The 23,092-nt window shown below is 40.3% G+C and overlaps 1 protein-coding gene across 1 annotated transcript; it reads left to right on the forward strand.

The window, feature by feature from the left end:
- The first annotated feature begins 12,129 nt into the window (after positions 1 to 12,129).
- Sumo (Small ubiquitin like modifier) lies at positions 12,130 to 19,879 on the forward strand. Its single transcript, XM_071671028.1, has 3 exons — positions 12,130 to 12,275; positions 15,297 to 15,422; positions 18,195 to 19,879. The coding sequence occupies exons 1-3, from the start codon at positions 12,258 to 12,260 to the stop codon at positions 18,348 to 18,350; spliced, it is 300 nt and encodes a 99-aa protein (XP_071527129.1). The 5' UTR covers positions 12,130 to 12,257; the 3' UTR covers positions 18,351 to 19,879.
- The last annotated feature ends 3,213 nt before the right edge of the window (positions 19,880 to 23,092 follow it).

Here is a 23,092-nt window from a genome sequence, read left to right on the forward strand (position 1 = left end):
AAACATTAATCTCAGTCCACTGCATCTGCAGATTTTGGGGAGGGATGAGAAGGTTTAAGGTTGTGAGACTACATACACAGGTGATTACTGGTGTATATTCTACACTTAAATCAGTGCAAGTTATCTGCAGAACATGCACAGGGATGGAGTTCTGTAGGCGAAAGTTGCAAAATCAAAATGAGAAAGTATAAGAAAAAAAAAAAACTGGTGATTTACTAGAAAGGAGACTGGAATAAAGAGAGAAAAAATGAAAAGGCGAGCCAAGCCTACGAGGTACCTATCTTATCGAACAACCTTTAAGGGAGGATGAACAGCTGGGCAGTCCGTGACTCGAGCCTTCAACATAAGAATAATGGATTCGAACTTATTTGTTCGATGCTGGATGGCCCATGTGGCATCACGGTCATCGACGTTAACCGATACTTCATGTAGGTCTTAAATGACTATTGATAACAGAAATAAACACATTACTAGGGAACATAGATATTTCAGAAACGAAATATTTTGACATAGTTCAAATACTTCTGTATAACAATCGTGTATAGCGAAACTAGAAAAGAAAAACAAAACTAGAAAAGAAAATTGCCCTGCCATCCAGGCAGGATCCACTTGGATGTAATACCAAAAGTATTTTTCAAACTCCCGTTTTAAACCGCTTACCAATCAGCACACTGTGGTCCCCAGTGAACGGCCAATCGGCAGCTCTTACACTGGGTTAACAGAGCCGCTATTGAGTCGGGGAAATTCAGAGCGAAGGGTTGTTTATAGAGGTCAAAAAAAATATGCGAGGAATTGAATGTCAAGCTCAAAAGTGCATTCACAGTGGAGGGCACTAATGAGAGGGAACGAGGAGGAAGAGGATTTGAAATGCACTGTAAATGAAATGGCATTAGAATGTTGTATGAGGAGTCTTGACATGTGCTGGAACGCTTATAAATCGTGAATTCTCTTGCTGTGTAATCAAAAAGTGTGCAGAAATGGTTGAAAACGAACTGCAAAATGTAAGCAGAAAACAGCGATATCTCTAAATGCTGACAGTACACAGTTTAAAAAGCCCTAAGATTATAGAGAAAATTCAAGAGTGTAGGACTCCTTCACCTACTGGAAAAATTCGTAATGACGGATAACCTCGTAAGTTGTTTTAAAACGTGTCACGTAATTGACAGCTCCAACGTTGAAAATAATTGGATGAGCAGGCTAAGGCATTCTTGTATATGTAGTTGTTCTGTTCCTTTATATTTCAAAATAAGTATAAAGTGTGTGAATTTTCTGTTGATCTGAGCATGCGTTGGTTCAGTTGTTTCGCTTCCCCGTCCTTCGCTTCAAGTTTAAAACTGGAGGACTCACTGAACTACTTGAATTATCGCTCATCATCGCTTTAACTGATGAATGCAGGAAATTTTTAGCGCGATATGGATTTGTATAATTTTTCAGCAAAGTGTCCTACATGTGAGAGAAGTGCCCTAAATACGAAAGAAGTGTTCAACACGAAAGAATTGTGTGTGTCACAAGACCGCTTTGTTTTCATTGTGATCAACGGAAGAGAAACTGTGTACCGCAACGCTAACATGGTCGATGTCGTTGGAATGTGAATGATCAACAACTTTCCTGTGTCGACTTGTTGCTCCAGCCTTCTACCTACCTAAATAAGGTAAGAAACACTCTTCCTACTTTAGGCTAAGTTAGCTCTACCCTACTATAATCTGTTATTAGTGTCATTCTGAACCCTAAATCATCCAGCTTTACGATTGTTCACTGGGGAAGGGTTTGTGTGCTTATCGTATGTGGAAGTCGTAGATTTTCGTTTCCTGCATCAATAATGGAGATGACAGATAAGACACCTCAACGAGTGTCGAAGAGACAGATGGAAAAGGCGAGGAAAATGAAAACCTTTAACAGAAACAACTGTGGGATTGAATTCTATGACGGTGCCGAGTTGTAGCACGAATGTTTGAGGTGTTCTGACGAGGATGGTTGGCTGGGAAAACTTGACGTAGCGGAACACTGACCAAACGGTAGGGAGTTCTGAGCTAGGGGTCATATTCAGGTAGGGTGTTAGGATAAACACTTGTTAAAAATCTGATAAAGACTCGACATGGATATCCGTGATTTAAGCACATTTTTATGATTGTTAGCCATCCTGGTCAAGTGAAATCTGATTAAGAGTCTTCAGTACGTTTGTCTTTTTTTATGTTTGTATGTAGGATTAGTTTTATGTTACATGAGATCCGCAAAGATAATGTAATTCCATGTCAGCACATACAACTCGGGGAGTATCGTTGTCTCCACTCGACCCCCACCCAGTCTGTTTAGCTTTGACATCGATGCTTCGTCTACCAGAACAGACGACCTGGTGTGCAGAACTCACCAGCCAATCACCACCACCACTACGACAACATACATTAGGAATAAAAGTCTACATCTTAAACCCCAACATCGTGTGACCAGCTCCCATAATCAAATCACCAGATCTGTTCTCCTTTCAGTATATTTACTACCCAGTACATCGGGGATCATCCCATTAATGACTGATGAGAAAAGATTACCTTAAGTGTCACAGTGAGGAAGGAGGAGGAGGACACGCCAGCATCAGAACAGGAAAGAGGAGCCTGGCAACTGCCGGGGTTGATGTCAGGACTCCCGTCGAGGTTGCTAAGTAGATCCCAGACGTCGCCAGGGACGCCAGGAGAAATTTACAGGCAGACGCAGGGCGCCCGAGTTGAACGTAAACATCATTGGAGCTGCCCGCAGGAGTCTAGACGCCTTTGGACCTGAGATGAGGAACGGAGGCACTACCGGAGATCCCCACACCAACCACTACAAGGTCAGGCACGTCCTGGAGACGTACAAGAGTGGTCGAGGGGCCACAGTGGAAGCCTGTCATCTTTAAGGCTGTCGTGAGAGGCCTACAAACACTTGTTGAGTGGGAAAGCGATTGAAACCATCGTCAGGGTTGGCATGATCCTTGTCATCGTTGCGAAAGAAACCTGTTGCCAGAATGGACCAGTTGCATGAATTTGAAGCCGATGGGACTATACAGGAGATGGCGTCGAGGAGGAGGAGGAGACTATGCCCAATTACCATGGCAACTAAAGAGGGCAGGCTTGTGACAAGGAGAGCTGCCGTTGGTTCCCCTGGCCGACCTCATCTTCCCTCAGGAACAGCTAAAAGAGATCAGCTTCGTTGGGGGTAACTGACGGAGGAAGCGTGTCGCAAGGCACTGTGTTCCCCAGACAAAGACAACACAGATAAAGTTCTGGGTGGCTTCCTCTCCCCCACACAAGACACAACACTCGACTATTTTCCTCTCTGAAATTATCCCTCCGACCCGGCTCTTAGGAGGGATGGTAATACGTAATTTGCCCCATATAGACTAAAATTAGCCTTATAAAGGACACCGCAGACCTGCCGTAGAAGGGGCTGCCTGATTCAGTAAAGAACATGAGCCCCATTGGAGAGCAGCTTCACCATACAACGTCAGGTATCACATATCACTCGTTGACGTCAGATCCGCTGCCACTGGTAGTCTTCAGTCCGCTTGGACGTCATACGTCCACACTAAAAAAAGTGGATTACAAGAGAAGCTGTATTTTGGCGGCTCTTGTGTGCCTCCCAGAGGGACGACCCGGCCTCCCATACTGCTTTCCCGCCCCTCGCCCTCCCGCTGTGCAATGCATACCCGCCCCCGCAGACAGGAAGGAAAAAAAAAAGTATATATATCCAACATGTCTGGGCAGAGTTTTCCAGAACTGTTTCTTTTTTTTTTTAGTTTCATCATTAGATTTACCCGGCCACATGCCATAGTGTGGGCGAGACATTACAGACACTCAGAAGAGTTCATTGTAATAAGTACATAGATACAAGTACAGTATAGGTTGGGTTAGAACCCATGTATATGGACAGATGAATGATGTATGAGTTAGGTTACAGAGATACGTGGTAGTCAATGGGAAGGGCCTGATGATTTATGACGATGTTATCTGCTGGAGGTCAGTAGTAGCGTCCCAAGGGGCAAATATTGTTTGTGGTAGAGACAGGAGTATAGCAGAAGGCACCTCTCCACCCATCTCTACCTCTCCTTCCGGCATAACCAAACTAAGAAGGAAGGCAGAGTAGATTGTAAACATTAAATGCTTTTTCCCCTACTTGAAACCGTCCTTTTTACTGATGATAGACATTTATTATGCATTTGTTTTGTTTTCTTGTAAATATATTAACTGTCTTCCCATGGACAACGTTTGGTGATGTCTTATTCGTGTCTTCAACAATACACCGTAAGAAAATGATCACGTTTCTGTTACATCTTTACCTTAATTCTGTTGATTGTATCCCTGTATTTACGTTCTGTCTGTGGGCTGAAGATCCTCATTGTGTTGAGTACATCGACATGTTCATGGTACTGGATGGGTCAGCGTTCGTGTATATGGAGGGAAGAGTAATACATGAGTCAGGTTTACAGAGGCTGGGTGAGGGACCCATGTATTCAGGACATAGACACACATATGACTGGTTGGGTCTGGGAGTTTGGATATTACGTTCACAATCAGTCCTCAGTGAATGACATCATACGTTATCTGAAAATACGACAGAACTTTTATATAAACCAGAATGAACACTCGTCTGTCTAGAAGCTGTGGTACGATCATGCGTCAGCTTTCCCGTCCAGATGTAGGTCTTGCTGACCAGACGACGCAACTTGAATTATAGAATAAACATTATGATGGTGTGGCACCTGGCACAAGGATTCCACAATCTCTCTGATTTTGTCTCTGATCAACTTCGTTTTTTTTTTTTGTGGTCACTCTTTTCACTCTCATCCATTTCGTCCTCAGCTGTGTATTTTATCTCTTCAATGTCATATAATTTTCTTTTCACGCGATCTCCATGTTTTTGGTCACTTCCTGTCCTACTTAGAAAAAAAGCAATTCACAGTCTGTGTCTCAAGCTTTTGTCGTTTTATTCTATAGACATGATATCGACATATCTCTCATGTTATCAATAGATCATTGAAACATCCTGAAATATCCTGTGCCAATGGTGGGTTACTGTCATGTGGCAGCGTCGGCGGGAGGTTCCCCAGCGAGAGGCATTGGGTCCTTCTCTAATTCTTTCAAGATTAGATTTAGGGTTTCTAACTCCTTAGGAAGAGCTTTTATCTTAATTCTCCGTTGCCTCTCTCTGTAGAAGTCATTGCTTTTTGTTCACTTACGTATGTCATCGATTTGTAGAAATGAAGTTAGATTTGTTAAGGAAGAGCACGTATGTTGGTTTTCATATCTGTTTACTTTGCTTAACATGCACGACTGACATTCGATAGACGTCCCTCAGTGTGGTACATGTGGATCCCCCATCCCACACGTCATGCATCCCTGTGTCATGATCAACCATCCCATCCACCTCTTCCACATTTCCTTCATCACCACCTCCACCCGCGACTTCCTCTTCCTCCCGCACATACAAGGGAGGGATTCGGTACAACCCTCGAGCCTGGTTCCTTCTACTCACCCTAGGAAACTAGGCCAGACCAGAGAGAGCCACAGTCACCTGAACTCCTTCAACACTTTGAGTGATCGAGCCTCACAGCCCACTCTTGAAATCATGACGACTGACAATTCCTTCGCGACAACCACTAGCACTATCCCGACTTCCTTCACAACACCCCTCTCCCCGTTATCACCCCACTTCCTTCGCCACTGATCCTTCTTCCACCTCAAGGCACAAACCACACGACTTCATTCTCCCTAATGGGTCAGGTCAAAGACCAGGCCATCAAACCCGAAGGTCATCCTGTCCTACTCTAGTGTCGAGGCGCTTTGTTCAAGGGCCGTTCCATGGTGCTCAAGGGTCGCAACGTGGTGTATGCACCGATTAAGAGTAACATACTTTTCATCGCTGCAATTAGGCTTCAAATTGGTGTCCGATACTTCAGTCCTGTACTTCTGAAAGCAGGGCAAAACACGCGCATCTGTACCAAGAAGTATTATAATGACAGAACAAATACAGGGCAGTAGACCACACACGCACAAGAGCTGTCAAGATAAAAATATCTTCTGTCATGTAGGTTAAAAAATAGCACGAGTTAATAAGTCTAACTCACAGGAGCCAAATTGGCTTAGTTTTATTGCGACTGACGCGACATTGTCGCCTGTGTCAGCGGCGTCTGTCGCTCGGTCTAGCCCCTTCATCACTTATTCTGAACTTTCTTATGTAAATGTTATGAAGGGAAGGTAGGCTTTCGTGGGGGGGGGGGAGAGAGAGAGAGAGAGAGAGAGAGAGAGAGAGAGAGAGAGAGAGAGAGAGAGAGAGAGAGAGAGAGAGAGAGTAGGAGAGAGTTATGGAGTACTTTTCATGAAGTACGTTCACCCATTTCCACTAGAAACAAACCTTTATTAATTGTAGAGGGATATACTGTTTGGTGGTGGCACGTCTCAGGGATTGATATCCAGTTCTCTTTAAAGTGTCAGTCAGGATTCTTGGGGGTGGGGGGGGGGGATATTGGGTTACGTGGTGTGGGGGCGGGGGAAGAAGGAGCGTGGTTGTACGGAGTTGTATTGCCAATAACAGATCTAAGGGTTACCTCAGGGAAGCGAGAGATGTTCCTCGAATAACACAAGATGGCTATCTTGTGTCACTAATCCTGAGGGCTTTGAGGATTAGTAAGCGAGTACACGGGAGAGGGACACACACAACAGAGGACCTGATGGTCTATGACGGGGGTCATCTGCTGGAGGACAGTTACACAGGAAGGGACAGACAACAGAAGACCTGATGGTCCATGATAGGGGTCATCTGCTGGAGGACAGTACACAGGAAGGGGCAGACAACAGAAGACCTGATGGTCTATGACGGGGGTCATCTGCTGGAGGACAGTGCATGATAGTATCGCAGTGAGTCACGATGTGTGATGAGAAGTGCCGCTGGGGGAAGCACTGGGTCCCTCGGGGAGAGGTGTAAGTCTTCCCTCTGTATAGTAATGGCTTACGTTAGAAAAATGACAATGTCCTGCGGATGTAGTGAGATGTGATGATAGGTAGAGGCTGCGTCCGGTAGCGACGGGGGCTGCCCTACAGCGGGAGGAAGAAACATCACTACCATTATAAAGAGTGTTTGGGTGTAGACGCAGAAGGTCGAAAGAAGAAGGATTTAGCATTTAATGGGTGGGATGGAGGTGTTGGGAGTGTGAGGAGGTAGCGTGTAATGGGAGAGGGGTGTGTGTGTGTGTGGGGAGGGAGGGGAAGGAGCCAGACGGGCGGAGGTCCTCAGGGAAGCATCACAATTTAGCCCTCAAGTGACCTTCACTGCTAAAAATAGCGAGAAAGTGGATGGTGTTAACACGCCTAATGGCCCTAGGCGACACTGTCACGCGCCACACACACACACACACACACACACACACACACGTCCTCTCATTCTTACAGGGAATCTTCCACAATAAAATTATTACTACATATCTATACTAATTACCAAGCAACTATATAGATATCTGTAAAAACAGCCAACACACGACAGTCACTTCTCCGGGTCGTCAACCATAACACTAGCTCGGCGGGTGATATGTGCATTGCAGATCTTGGTCTCTACAGTCATGCATGATTCCTATGTTTACAGGCTCCGTAAGTGGGCCATTACAGCCCCAGTGTTTATGGTGCATAGTGAGAAGCTGCTACACCCGGAGACAGACGTTGTGGATTTCAAGTCTGTCTCTACCATGCCCTGTATTCCGTAAATAACCACATTTGTACTAAATATAGAGACACCAGCGTCTGGCAGGCTGGAGCTTACACTTGTACACGCACACAGACGCAAGCACGCATAACATATAGGGGCTCCTGCAGTTCCAAGGCTGCGCTTCTTCCAGGAGCAGGGAAATGATGGATCCTTTTGGAGTTACTGTACTTCTTTTCGTCAACAGGCGATGATACAATCTCGTCAAAGATAAGTTTCTCCCGAAGTGTAACCACGGGCAAGCGGAGTTCAGTAATATATATATATATATATATATATATATATATATATATATATATATATATATATATATATGGCAGAGTTGGGAGGTAGAGTACGATTAGCATTTATGGTCAAAAAGGATCAAATCCCACTGATAATTGTTGACTATACAAATCAGACGATTTGCTTTCGATTTGTCGTTTCTAGCGACGTCTAGAAGAGGCAAAAATTTATGATTTAGAGGGAAGTTTAATGCACTGCAGCTATATAGACTGCAAACTGGGACCCACAAGGAGGCAAGAAATCCATTAAGAACTCCAGGGTTAAATGCTGTAAAATGTAAACAGTAGAGCCAACCCTTTCATACAGTAGCCTGGGAATTAAAACATCATATTGGAACTCGCCTTTGAAAAAATAGAACATGACGGAGCACATGGTAAGCGAGGAAGTTTATATGGAAGAAGAGAACCAAAATGATATAAGGAGGACAACTATGGAGAGCAGCTCAATATTGTTTTGTACACCCAGTGTCTCTCCTTTTTGTTGTTATGTATTTCACACCGCGGAGGTAGCTGGTTATCTTGCATTTGTTGAATTAGGAGACGGGATAACCTCGTCACTCGACTGGCTGACCATGAAGTGTTGACAGTAGTTACAAACACAAGTGGATCAAATTTAAGAGAAGTGTCAATAAAGATTAATTGTGCTGACGTATAATCGCACGCGCGTCAAACTAATAGGTTTTTTTTTTTCGGTGATCAAATGTCACGCTTGTCGTACAGCAAATCGGTTAAAACCAGTTGGGAATCTCAGTGATATGTGGCTCCACTCCGCTATCAGTTGGGAGTAGTGTATGATGCAGTATGGAAGTGGTTGATGAAGCTAATGAGCCACACACACACATACACACACACACGCAGAGAGGTTGTGTTTGAAGGGTTAACCAATCAGTCGCGTCCGAGCTCCCGTTCGGAGCGGATGTCCTGACGAAGGTATGGTTACGATGCCTCACTGATCAGGTTTGCACCTTACTGTGGGCAGTAATGTATGAAGGCTGCGGCTGGCTGGGAGAGAACGCGAACTGATGAACACCATAGAAGAGGCTTACCTGCAACTATCATACAATGGCATTGAGGTTGACAGTCAAGAACCAAACAAGTATGGCAGAGAAAGTCTTCAAGAGAGGATTAGTAAAGAAGAGGAGTTGGCGAGAGGTGATGAGACAAAGTAATGTCGAATAAATCAGGAACAAGGAGAGACAGAATAAAGAGAAAGAAATAGAACACAATTAGGAATGGAATGACGGAGGCGACTCTAATGAATTCTGAATTCTCGATACAGTCTGTACCCACGACAGGTGTTAAGAATGGCTCAGGTACAGGAGGAGTTTGTACTTCGCTAGTTATGTACATACGTTTTTCCACGAGTAGGTGTAGTGGTCGCTACCTTGAGAAGTCAGGATGAAGAGGTTTAACCTTTGATTATAAATGGTCATCAAGTCCTGTCTGGTGCGGCCCAAGGACGAGGCTGTCAAGTTCCTCACGACGAATGGATTTAAGAATATGGTAAATGACGCTGCTTGAAGGACATGTCATACTCCAAGGTGACATTTTGCATGTATCCGGTAACACTAGGTCCTGATATCCTTCTCGACTATGATAATTTCGTATGGGCAAGGTGTCCAGGATGGTCTTAAGGAAGGCAGACCTTTACGAAGATATTTAACTTTAGAATAAGATACAAGAGAATGTCCAAGGTAATTTGTTAAAGAGTAAATCAAGGACAGGGGTCGTTATGGCGTAGAAGTGTCAGAGAGGTGAGACCATATATGTGCCGAGTCTGTGGTCACGCAACGCATGACTTTACACACCTGAGGCATGATCAAGTCTGGGCACCACTTTACGTGGGTTGTGGTCTGTAAATGTGGCGACGATCATGGTTCAGGCTCGTGGATGTACAAAATGAAGCCATGGATGCGTGCTGCTCGCTTTCGGAAACATGAGGGAAGTTTCAGCCGTGCCTACATTAAGAGGGAGGAAAGATACGTTATTGGGAAAATAAACAAAATTGATCGAGGAGCAGAACCGGATGGAACAGAAGGATCGAGTGATAGAACAAGGTGGATCAGAATGTCAGGTTGAAGATGATAGTACATAAACGGTACCAGCCTTGGTGTCATGGTGGAGTCACAAGGATAATGAGGTAGATGATAGGTCAGGTGATTTTGATGGGTCAGCCTTTCACAACGAAGGTACGAACGACCCTTGAGCACGACGATGTGGCTCTTGTACGCGACGGTACGACCCTTGAGTACGACGATGTGGCTCTTGAACGCGACTGTACGACCCTTGAGCACGACGATGTGGCTCTTGAACGCGACAGTACGACCCTTGAGCACGACGATGTGGCTCTTGAACGCAACAGTACGACCCTTGAGCACGACGATGTGGCTCTTGAACGCGACGGTACGACCCTTGAGCACAATGACACGATCCTTGAGCACGACGATGCGACCATTGGGCATGTCGTTACGACCCTTGTACAGGATGATACGACACTTAGGTATGGTGGCGTGTCTTTTGACCTGACCCGTAAGGGCTGTCAGGCCGCAAGTGGGTGGACGTTCCACAGACAGTATGCTGCAGGTTGACAGCCAGATGATGACACAATGGATTTTGTTTGCTCATAAGAAAGTAGGTTTTCAATCAATTGCTAGTTAGGGTAATGGAGGACGGTTGAAAACTGCTCCAGATTACCCCACGCCCTTGGGCGCCTTCCTTATATATATATATATATTATATATATATATATATATATATATATATATATATATATATATATATATATATATTATTTATATAGATAGATAGATAGATAGATATATTAGAAACTATCAATTGAACGAGTGATCAACTACATTCTTTTCTTATCCATAGGTAAATGAAACACGATAATGGTGTGATCATTACACGAAAATGCACATGGGAACTCATCGTATTTCATTTCCGGGGTAAACTGTGGAAAGGTTTGGAAAGCCTGGTTGTTGATAGGGGTCTGTGGTTTCGGTGCATTAGACGTAACAGTGATCATTTTCATTCAGAGTTGTGCCTGTAACAGCGCTGTGTATTGTTACTCTTCATGCGCCCTGTAACCTAACCTTTCTATTAAGTTCTTGTCAAAAAAATCAGACATGACTGTCTTTCATCTTACTTAGTTGAAATGTTTGCTTATATATATATATATATATATATATATATATATATATATATATATATATATATATATATATATATATATACACCTTGTACATATAACTGGTTAAGATTGAAAATAAAGATATATGCCTTCGATTGCTAAGTATGATATAGCAATATACCCTGCTACTGTAAGGCTACCCCTGTGACCACCTGACGGCATCAAACGTTCACTAGTGCTCACACGTTCAAAGAAGAACAGAATATTACGATTTAACATATTTCTAACGTAGCATAAATCGTAGCATTGCTCTTATATTCTGTAAGTGAGTGATTGGTTAAATGATATAAACTAGAGATTAACTGTCTGTGTATCGAAAGTACTTTGAACTCTTTCCCACAATGAATTTATGCGCAATAAACAAAAGTGGCCGGAGACGAGTTTAAATTCATGTGTTATTCATACGTATTGCACAATGAACGAACATCTGCCTTCCTTTGTAAATATTCACCTCTCATTAATGACGTATGACTTATAATATTCCAGAATGAGATGACCAATAAATTCAAGATGTGAGAAAATGGAAAATCCTCGCGAGGTAGAGTTTTCCGCTTGTAAGATTTATTCCAATTCAGGACAGGTTTGCCTGCATTGCGCGCTATTTCTGCGCTTGGGTCGCAGACTGCTGGACTAATCGGGCGAATACATCCGTCTGCCTCGTCTTTCAAGCACTAAAAGATGGTTTTAAGCGGGTTGGATCCAAAATTATTGTCAGATAGGCGTGAGAAAATTGTTATCAAAACTGCAGACTAGAAATCCTCATAATACATTACAGAATCTTCGAGGAATCCATTTTCTACCGTACTTCCAGGGTGTGATGACAAGTTTCTAATTCTTAAAAGATGAAAAAGATAGATATAAATTATTTCGATAACTTATATAAATCATACGAGATTCTGAATGATATTGTACAGATTGAAGAAATATTGTAGATTTCGTATTTGCGAGGAAAGTCTCTCCATAACGTGAGGCGGTTGTAGGTCCTCTTGTCCTCGGGGAAGTTAGTGTTTACAAACGGAGTCAACGGGAGAGCGTTTCTCACCCAGCCACAGAAAATGTCCGAGGAAGCCAAGGTTTGTACCTTGTCAGTGTCTATGTCATCTGGTCACAATGTCTGTCAAACTTGAGGTTTGTACTCTGTCCATACATGTACATTGTGGCGCCTCGAGCTGTGGTAAATACATGCAGGGAAGGAAGCTGAGGCTCTGGGTACGATATTATCATTTTAATGGTCATAACTTCTTGCATATTTCCGTTTTTGGCCCATGAGGTTTGAGTATGTGAGACTATGCTTGTGGATGACGTGTTGTCAAATGTTCTATGATCGCATTGTTCTCAGATTACGGCATAAGAGGAAGAGGAGGTTGCAAGCAGGTCACATATGCTCCTCATGCTAGTAACATTGTGGCTGTATTTATGGCATTAGCTACGGTAGATTTTTGATAACACGTGTAACTTCCTGATGCCAAATTGATATCCTGTGAAATAAAGTTTGAACATTAAACATGTGTAGAAAGTTTGTTGAAGGTACAATTTAGATTTATATTGATATACATTTAGAAAAATAATCTTCATTAATATGTATTGTCATATCCCCATAAAACCCTCGGTAAAGTTGTAGGTAAATGCTGCCATACATATGACACTGAAATGTGGTAACTTCTTGTACAGTGTGAGTATATGAAATGGATATCAGAAAAATACCAGAGGGGCTTGATTGTTATTATTTATTATCTATTCTATTACCGAAATCACATGATAATGGAGAGAAACGAAGATCAGGAAAAATTTAGTATAGCATAATGGATACATTAGAGAAACACTTGTAATGACCAGCTGAGAATAGGAAAAGTTCAGTTAACTTCTTCAGGAAGCTAAGATTTATCATGGTTTTGATGTTATTTTTAAAGTGAATGTTTGTTTTGGTCTTGTGTTTATGCCCACTAGCCGTGTGGCCCTATACTTTCATATGTAAACTAAGGAATATTGTTTTCATCATCATCTGAAACTTTATGAACATAAAGTTATGATATTTATTTATTGAAATCCAAAGTATGATTACAGAAAATTTCTCACTGAGAGAACATCATTTTGAAGTTTCAGATGAGATAGTTAAAAAAATGAATGCATATAATATTCTGTGTTTTGGGATGCAGTTTATGATTGATAATGTTAGCACATTTCACGTGCTATATACCTGTTATTGTCAGGTAAAGTGAGATTTTATTGGTTTTGTTAGTTTCTAGATATGTTTCTCCTACTTTTATATTAACCTAGAACCTTAATATCCTGGATCTTCATTGACTTCCCCACAATAAAATCATTTAAGTCATAGGATGAAAAAAATTGATCATGTGTTTACCCCCTGCCCCTCCCTAGTTTTCACAAAAATGAAATATCTTTGCAAAGGAAAGTCTTTATATGCCTGAATTGCAATTTTACCAGACTTTTATTACCACTTGGTATATGATGAAGAGTTCATTATATTTTTAGGCAGGCTGCTGTATAGTAACTTGGGCTGTATGCATGAGCATCAGCAGCTTCATTTATGTTGTGATGGCCAAAGAGGATGAAAGCCAGCTGGGTACCGTACAACCTGTTTCAGGGGTAAGATGGCATTCTGACCCCTTCTTTGAGCAAAATTTTTCAAGTGCTTAAAGAGCCATAACCTTCTTTAGAGAACTGTTTTCTAATTTTATAAAACCTACATTTTTCTCAGTCTACAAATTGCATGCTGTCATACCAAAAGTCAGTATGTTGAAAGTTCGGTAGTGCATGGATGTGTTTATGTTATTATTATTATTGCATTCATGATTATTGTTATTGATATTATTACTGTCATTACTGATGTATTATTATTATTATTATTATTATTATTGTTGTTATTGCTATTATAACCCTAAGACCCCATTTATTGGACTTTTGCAGCTTCAATGCTGCATTTCAAGTAGGATCAGGAAATGAAGGGACACTTTTGGAGTGCTAATGTCCTTTTAAAGAGTTTTCCTTTCCATCGACAGTAATGTGGTCCTGCCAAAGATGACATCTTGTATGCAGTGTAGCCACTTATAGGCACTGTCTGGTAACACCACTGTTTACATATCTGAACAACAAAATGTGTGTGTCTGTGAATAACAGTATTTGGATTCATATGTAAGCCATATAGATCTAGAGACTGGGAAATCCTGTGTTGTAGCCTTTGATATCATGAAAGGATTTAACTGTTTGTGGCATTGGGGTTTGATCATCAGGTTCCCCTCCTATAGTTTTACTCTTACACTCTCTTTTATCGTATCTTGCTTGATTTGTGGTTTGTTAATTTCTTTGATTGTTGAATGAATCTCTCTTTTTCCATCAGCAGCAGTGTCCCACAGGATTTTTTAGTATCTCCTTAGAGTCTTCCTTCTTTTTATCAATGATATTACCTTAAGCAAATAAACCAGTTTAGTCATATTGTTATGACTTTTTAAGTCTGCTCTGTCTTTTTCTTGTTAGCACATTTTAAATTCAGTTGCTGCTGTATCTCTTATTTCAAACTCATCACAACTTCCATATCTCCTTAATGGCTGGGTGATTCTATGATACAGTAAACAAATTTGGTGTTACTGCAACATCTACTATATTTTAGAAGCCCCACATTACACAGATACCTAAGTCTGCCTGTAAGGAACTAGGAGTCACGTTCAGGTGCCATACACTCTTCGCTGTACAGTTACTGAAAATATACAAGTGATTGATTCATCCTTTTATGGAGTGTTTCTTTCATACCTGGGATTGAATTAGCTGCGAGACTTTTAACATTTGTTCTGCAGTACAGCATATGAATGGAATTGGAGTGACAGATTACATACAAAGTGTTCCATTACTAATACAGGCACCATGATCTGTTACAGGAGTCAGTGACAAGTTGATAAAGCACAGGAAATGATAGAGAATTGGAGTTCATGATTCTCTTTCTAGAAAAAAGGTAGTGTGGGGTACTTCTTAAAACGTCAGGAAGACTCATCACACTTTTAATGTTCCTGTAGTTGAGGATTTTTGTAAAAAAACTTTTCTTTTCAAATATACAGTTCTCTGTGTGTTGATTGTTTCAGAAGGAGGAGAAGCCAACAGAACACATCAACCTTAAAGTACTTGGTCAGGATGGCCAGGTTGTGCATTTTAAGATCAAGAAGCATACATCCCTCAAAAAGCTCATCAATGCCTACTGTGAGAGATCAGTAAGTTTCTTGATTATGTTTTTGATTTTTATATGATATATTCAGTGAAAATGTTATGAAGTGCACAAGTTTTGAATCTTGGCAAGATGAATCCAGATGAAACATGCACTTTCAGCTATGGACCTGCAGTACTTAACATGGTTTTTACTTTCCGTTTTAGATTTTGCATACCAAACTAATATTTTATATCTAGATTAGCATAATTTACAACATATCACTTTGTCAATTTGCCTGTTCTATATATTTTTTATCTTCCTTGTGGTATGTCCTGCGAGCATGAGATATATCTTAAGAAATACTAGATTTAGGACTTTCTAGCCCTTCATCTTTTTGGTGAGGAAGTGCTAGCCCTTACTCACCCTTCATAACCACTCATCTATGATTGCAAAAGGTTTATGGTTTTGACCACCCTCTGCCAGTTGGTGACCACTACTAGGATGATGTTATGAACCCATTTGTTTCCAGCCTGTTGGAGATTACTTTTTCCCAGGATTGTATGCTGTCAGAATATTTTTTTAAAGATTACTTTTTCCCAGGATTGTATATTGTCAGAATATGCTTCTCCCAGACTGGTTTTTCCATCCCATGGATCAATATAGTTCTTTTCTTTTATACGCATTTGCTACAGCTATGCGAAAAACTTTGTCCACTTCCCTATACATTTTCAAATGCAATAGGTAGTAGTTGATTGGCATCCACTAACCAGGGAGGCATAGTACCAGTACTACCTGCAAGGGTGTTGGGAGGGTTGATGATGGCTGCATTGTGAACCAGCACTTCACTGGTTGTCAAATTGCACTCCCCTGACCCAGGTAGTTTTCTATCTCTTTCTGCCTCACCCACATGTGGACTGCTGGCATTCTGTCAACAAAGATACAGTCTCGCATTGTTGTACATAACACTTAACAACACTTAACTTGTACAACTCTTTGTTCATAACTTAGATTTCCCTGTGTTGAGCACCATGCACTAGTCCTTCTTTTTGGCAAAATGGTAGGAGCAATAGATAGTAGTTGGTGGGAACATTAGACTGGAGCATTAGGTTTAAGTAGTATGTTGGAACAATAGGTGGGGGCATTAGGTAGAAGTGGTAGGCAGGAACATTAGGTAGAAGTAATCATTAGGAACATTGGGTAGGAGCTGCAGAAAACACTGCTCTAGAGTTGCCCTCTGCCAGTTGACTATTAAGGGTGACGCACTAAAGACTATATATATATATATATATATATATATATATATATATATATATATATATATATATAAAGAATTGTGATAACAGGTGAACTCTAGTACCACTTTTTAACCTTTAGTGCCTCACCGTTAACAGGCTGCTGACCAAGGGCAACTCTAGCACAGCGTTTCTTTATGAATATTTTAGAATATTGTATTTTTTTTTATAACTTACATATTTATATGCACAACTAGTCTTTGCTTAACATTAAAGGTGCATTTATGGTAAAAACAACTTATGAGAATTACCAGACAGTGAATCTCAATTTACCATAGGATTAAATGGGCTCAGGGGATGAGAATTACCAGACAGTGAATCTCAATTTACCATAGGATTAAATGGGCTCAGGGGATTTTTGTTCTTTGGGAGATATCTCAACCTAATTTTTATACAGAAATATGAATAAAAGGCATCTTAAGTATTTGAATAATGAATACAGCTTGAAATGATATTTTTATTCAAATGATACATCACACAAAGTACAAGCATGTTGCAATGATTCTGATCTTTGATCCTGACCCTCATCATTCATTCCATGTTCTCTCTAACTTCACTTCTAGTATAAGTGATTTGTGCACTTAAAGGTGTCATATTGGAGGCTCACAGCTTCACTTTCACATATGACTACACATGGCATTCATTCTCCACAACATAGAGATCAATACATAAGCCACACAAACTAAATGCCCTCAGAAGACAAGCTGGCATCAGACTTGGACATGAAAAATAATCCCTCAACATCCTGCACAAACAGTCAGATATTCCTAGTCTGCCTGATCTTCCTCACTTTCCAAAGCAGATGCAACAAAGCTGCAAACTACATAAAATAGTGCACTGAGAACATGCACAGGCTACGTAGCAATCACAGGCACTTAAGCGCCTTCACAGTGAAATAGAAATCCTCCCAATACAGTCCCTTTTCAACATGTCAGCACTCAGTTGAGTGCAACAGCACTAAAACACTATGACTGATCACCATTCCCCGAAGTAAAAATAGAAAGCTTACCCCTACCTCACACTTCAGTAACCTTTACACCATTATCCTCTCTCCTCCAGCAAATATAACACTGACTTAACACATACATGGTGAAATAGCCTGACAAGCACTAAACAGCTGACTTCCCAACTCAGTCTTAAACTCCAACCCAGCAAACATACTCTTATTAAAAACCATACTCTCCAGACAAACATGAGCCATTCTCTCCCACATATGCTCTGGACATAACTCATCACTTCAACACAACAAATGTCATCATAAACTAAAGCCCTTCATACCCATGATGCAACTACTGTAAGGAAGATATCAAGCTCTTACTACTCAGTTACAATACACTCACTGCATATAGACTTCCATACAATAGTACAACACTTTATGACTTGTGGACCTGACCGATGGATGTGATTGCTGCAGAAGCCTTATAAGGTAGGAACTAAATAAGTAAGTATATTAAGTATTGGAGATACTCTCTGCTTTTCATCCTTTTGAAGCTTTGAGTACTTTATTATGTTTTGAGGCATAGTGTAATTTGGATGTGTTCCAGAAACTTGTCCAGACTACAGTGAGATTTAGATTTGATGGTCAGCCGATATCAGAGAATGACACCCCACAAGGCCTGGAAATGGAAGATGGTGACACTATAGAAGTGTTCCAGCAGCAAACTGGTGGGTACTACCACCATCACCTCCCACAGTTGTGACCCTTCTGTTTGCATCAAGTCTCCTTACCTGAACTATTCGCCCTCAAGCCTCGGCCATTATGTCCTGTGGGGAGAAGTAGCCAATGGTATTTTTGTCAGGAATGATGAAGCTCAAGTAAGATGTTTCCTTGTCTGTTGTATGTCTGCCCTTTTTTGGATACTCTGACTGAATAAAAAGTATAGGTTCTTCTTTATATTATACAAAAGAATACCAGCCTTCCTGTGGAAGCCACATTGGGATTCATACCATTAGCTATACTTAGTGGCAGTAGATTTGCCATTGACTGCTTTACTCATTGGTTGGTTCAGGATGCTAGAGGGTTTTTTCTAATGTGTCTACAGTGATGGTTGAATCTGGAAAGTATTTTTTTCTTTGGTTTGACATACTTTTGTTAATATATTTAAGGGGGGAGGTAGTAGCAGAAGTATGTTCGTCACAACTTTGAGGGCATATTACATTAATATGGCCCTGAGATTGCTTTAAAATGTACTTCAGTAAATTACACTAAACTGTTCTTACCTGGTGGATGGAATGGCTTCCCTCATATACTGTTATTGACCCATTAGGTGTGTTGGCCTTACCCAACAAACCAAATGTTGGCCCAAGAAAAATAACTCAAAATAGATTAAGTTAATCTTGTCTTGACATACTGTATTTGAAATTACTTGTATTTATCAAAGTGTACTGTTTTCTTCTGATATGTGGTAGTTTTTCAGTAGTTTTAATTGAGTCAGAATAATACTGTTATCAGCCATTGGTACATGCCCTTGCAATAATGATTCAAGAGGAGCATTGAAACTTGATTTGAAAGGAGCTGGTTTAGTATCCAGTAGGATAAAGTATTTCACTGAGTTTAGTTTTTGTTCCAAGAAGTGTACCTGAAAATTGTCTAGAATTTTCGATTTGTCCTGGAAATACAGTATCTGAATGGTTTAGAAAATACAAATTTGTCAAGGAATACAGTATATTGGGAGTTTGGATATTATTGATTAAAGAATCACCAAACACTGGCAGTGCTGTGCAGTTTAAACATTTTTCGCTTGCATTTTTATAAGTGGTTTAATATTTTGTTCATTCTGGGCCAGTGTTTAAACTCTGGATAAAGTGCACTGCAATGCTGTTTGTAAAGTTGAACCGTGTGATATCAGTGCTTGTAACGCTGTTTCATAAAACTTCTTCATATGCATCTATATGATTTTTCTTTTTCTTCAACTTTCAGTGAAGGTACTTTCTGAACAGTTAAATATTTCTATATTTCTTGATTTAATATGGCACTGCATGCTCTGAATCCTGTAATCTTAACATACCATGGAAATTAAGTTTTCACTGTGGTTATGGAAGATTGAATCATGTGTTATTTTGTCAAGACTAATTGTCATCCTTACATTGTAAATGTCATAATGTTCATTTTAAAAGTTTTCCTTAGGAAACATTTCTAGATATTGATATTCATGTTTTGATACAACAGTTTTCAAGTAAACTTTTTTGTTGATTTATTGTAAGACTTAAATAAAAGCTAATTCATATATGTGTGGACATTGTTATTTCCATTTCTTGTAAAATTGTTTCTCATTTCAGTGGTGTTGTATTTTATGTGTTTATAGAGACTCAGTAGTTAATGCCTCTGAAGGCATCACTAACAAAAGACACCTCTGCTAGCATGTACATATATAATTTATCTTGCTTCTTGGATACATAGTACTGTTATGTGGTTCGTGCAGAGATGAGGAATTTCATGGCAAAATATATGATTGACTTAAAGCTGACATGTCATATGATCTTGAGAATATAGAAACATAATAAAATGTACATTTCTGTCATTATTTTTTAATCTGTAAAATGTGGTGTCCTTTATAAATTCTGACAGTGATTTAGATGGAAAGAAAGAGATCAGCAAGAAGCTGTTGATTATGTAGATAATCAAAGTGTAAATTTCATAATCAAACTATAGATAAGGAAAACAAAATTTTGGCTGAAAAATCTTCAGTTTGATAGACATACAGAGTACCCTCACTAATCTAGACTAATTAAGGGGAGGGTATTCTGATTAGCCAAAAAACCAGTGTATGTAAGAGTGAATAGAAAAAATGCATGTCACGTAAGTTAAACACAGTCAGTCTTTATATCCCAAAATAGTAATTTATATTAACCTTTTAATGGGTAATACATGTAAAACATAAATACAAAACCAAGTTCATATCCATTTTGCTGTTTCAAAGTTATTCTAACATGTTACTAGCAACATTGATATCAAATTTCAAAGCATACTGCTTTATTTTGTCTTTAGCTCTCTGTTTATTTAGAGATGCTGAACTCCTCCATGATCCTTGCAAAAGCAACATCACATTCAGGTTTCTGTTTTATTTTTGACTTGTCTGTAGGAAGACTGGCTGGCTCCAAGAAAGTGTGGATTAATGGAATGGCTACTGTACTGAAGTCTGGATTAGCGAGAGTGCTCTGTATATGTTAAAATTTTATCATATGCAACTTACACCTAACACTATCATAGTGCATGGTTTTGTGATTGTTTACTTATTGTTTAATAACAAACCTTAAAGTGTGCTGAAGGCTAGTATTTGCATGGTTTTTTCAGTCTATGCATCACTTGTGGGATATGCTAGGTAGTGAGGTTGGCTTGCCCTCAGTCACCACACATTCTTATTGAATGAACATTTACTTGTTTAAGTTCATATTGTGTTGATACCCTTGTGGAGGAAACACCTGGGAAGATTTTCATATTGGACAAGAGTTAGAGGTACTCAAGAAGTTGGAGCAAGGGAGATGTCCTCCCAGCATAGCTTGCAAGTATAGCATGAACAAGTCTTGCAGTTTCACTAAATGGAAAAATTGAGAAGATTGAGGAACTAGTTTCAGCAAAGTCAGTGTGCTAAGTGTGAAATCCAGTGATGAAAAAGATATGAGATATTGTTGTCAGTATAGCTAGAGGATTGAGATCAGTAATGCATCTCTATCTAAGAGAAGAACCTACTTCTGTGCCAACAACTGGAAGTGAGCTCTGGTTTCTCAACCACATTAACCATTTCAAGCTAGTAAGGGTTGATTTGACTAATTTAGGAAATGACGAAATTGTCACAGTTTCAGCATGAAGGGAAGGGTTGTCATCGCCAACTATGCTGCATTGTCTGCTGTCTCTGGGGAGTTCAAGTGGCTTATAGAGGCCCAGGGATACACCTCAGCAGGAGTTTAATGGTTATGAGACTTGGCTGTTTTGGAAATGGATACTTATCAGAACATACAGTTTGAAGAAGCATTCTCCACCAGTTTGAAAACAGTGAAGGATGGACTCATCATCCTATTATGTGAGTGTTGCAGGAAAACATAAGCAAGCAAGCAGTAGTGCAGTACTCTCAGAATCTTCAGACGTTAGAGGAGGTCAAACAAAAAGGCTCAGGTCCTATTCATACTTTTGAAAGACAAGATCATGAATAAATACCTTAAGTTGGAGCACTTTTATCTGGATAAGATCTCTGCATTTAAGGCCCTATTGTTCCTCAGTGGCACCCTTGAGTATCCTGTGTGCCTAAATGATTCGCATCCAAATGCCCATCTTGTTTTTACCTCCTAATATTATCTAACTTGTCCAATTGCTCAAGCCATTTCCATGGTACATGTTAAATGTACTATGTTAAGTATATATTTTTGAGACTCCTGGCTCCCACTGATTGACCAGATTAACCTTACACATGGGAGTTTGGAAGAAAAATAACATCTTGGGTGTCATCACCACTATTGGCAAGTATTGGCATATCAGGGAAGGCTATATGGAAGGATTGTTTGCATGACTGGTGGTTTTGCAAACCTTAAAGATGAAGAAAGTATAATCATCACACTTGCTCAGCATATTCCAGGGGGATTTGAGGACAATCAATTGAGAGGATGAGATCATGTAACCTCTTGAATCTGATCGGGTCGACTTGTTTTTGGACGACTTAATGGAATGTACAGCAAGAGAAGCAAGAAGAGGTAAAGTTGTACTTGATGAAATTATGATAAACAAGTTGCAAGAAGAGGCAAATATGTACTCAAGAAATTACGGTAAACAAGTTCGACAAATTTTTTTCACTGACAAGTTGATTAAGTCGTAAACATGAATTCCTGCACTTTGAAAGTAGCGTGAAATTAAGCAGTGAAGCTACAGTTGACAAAATGGCTTGCCATCAGCTTTCTGAAGTTGCCCAACAAGTTCACCCGGATTAATTAATGCCCAAGTTCCTGCACCTGAAAAACCTGACAGGGGTCTACTTCTTTCACCAACCAGGAGTGATTTCAACAGTCCTGCCTCATCAAGTGACCTGTCACCCTTTCCCCTAAGTTAGTGTTGTCACCAGTCATGCTTTACGCCGCATGCACCAAGTTTACTCACTATTCTTGGGTAAGTCAATATTTTAACTATTTCTTACTATGTACCCAGCCTAGACAACCCCTATAAGTTTACTTTGTCCGCTAGCAAGACAGAAAACGAAGGATTGCCTTCCCCTCAACACCAGTTGCTTCCTCACATGTTTTATTATGTTCCACAGCTGCAAAGTAACAATGCAAGATGATTATTTGATTTTACCAAAAAGTCATCTAGCACTGATTTTTGATTTGTTGGTAAGGTTTGGTTAGGGATGGATCTTAACCCTCATATTACCTTATTTAATTGTGGGTACGAGTTGCACGGCATTCTAAAGGAACACAACCTCTACACAGATGGAGGGTTGAGAGTGCAGAAATCGAG

This window comes from Panulirus ornatus, chromosome 16, assembly GCF_036320965.1.
Source record: "Panulirus ornatus isolate Po-2019 chromosome 16, ASM3632096v1, whole genome shotgun sequence".
Classification (NCBI taxonomy): Eukaryota; Metazoa; Arthropoda; class Malacostraca; order Decapoda; family Palinuridae; genus Panulirus; species Panulirus ornatus.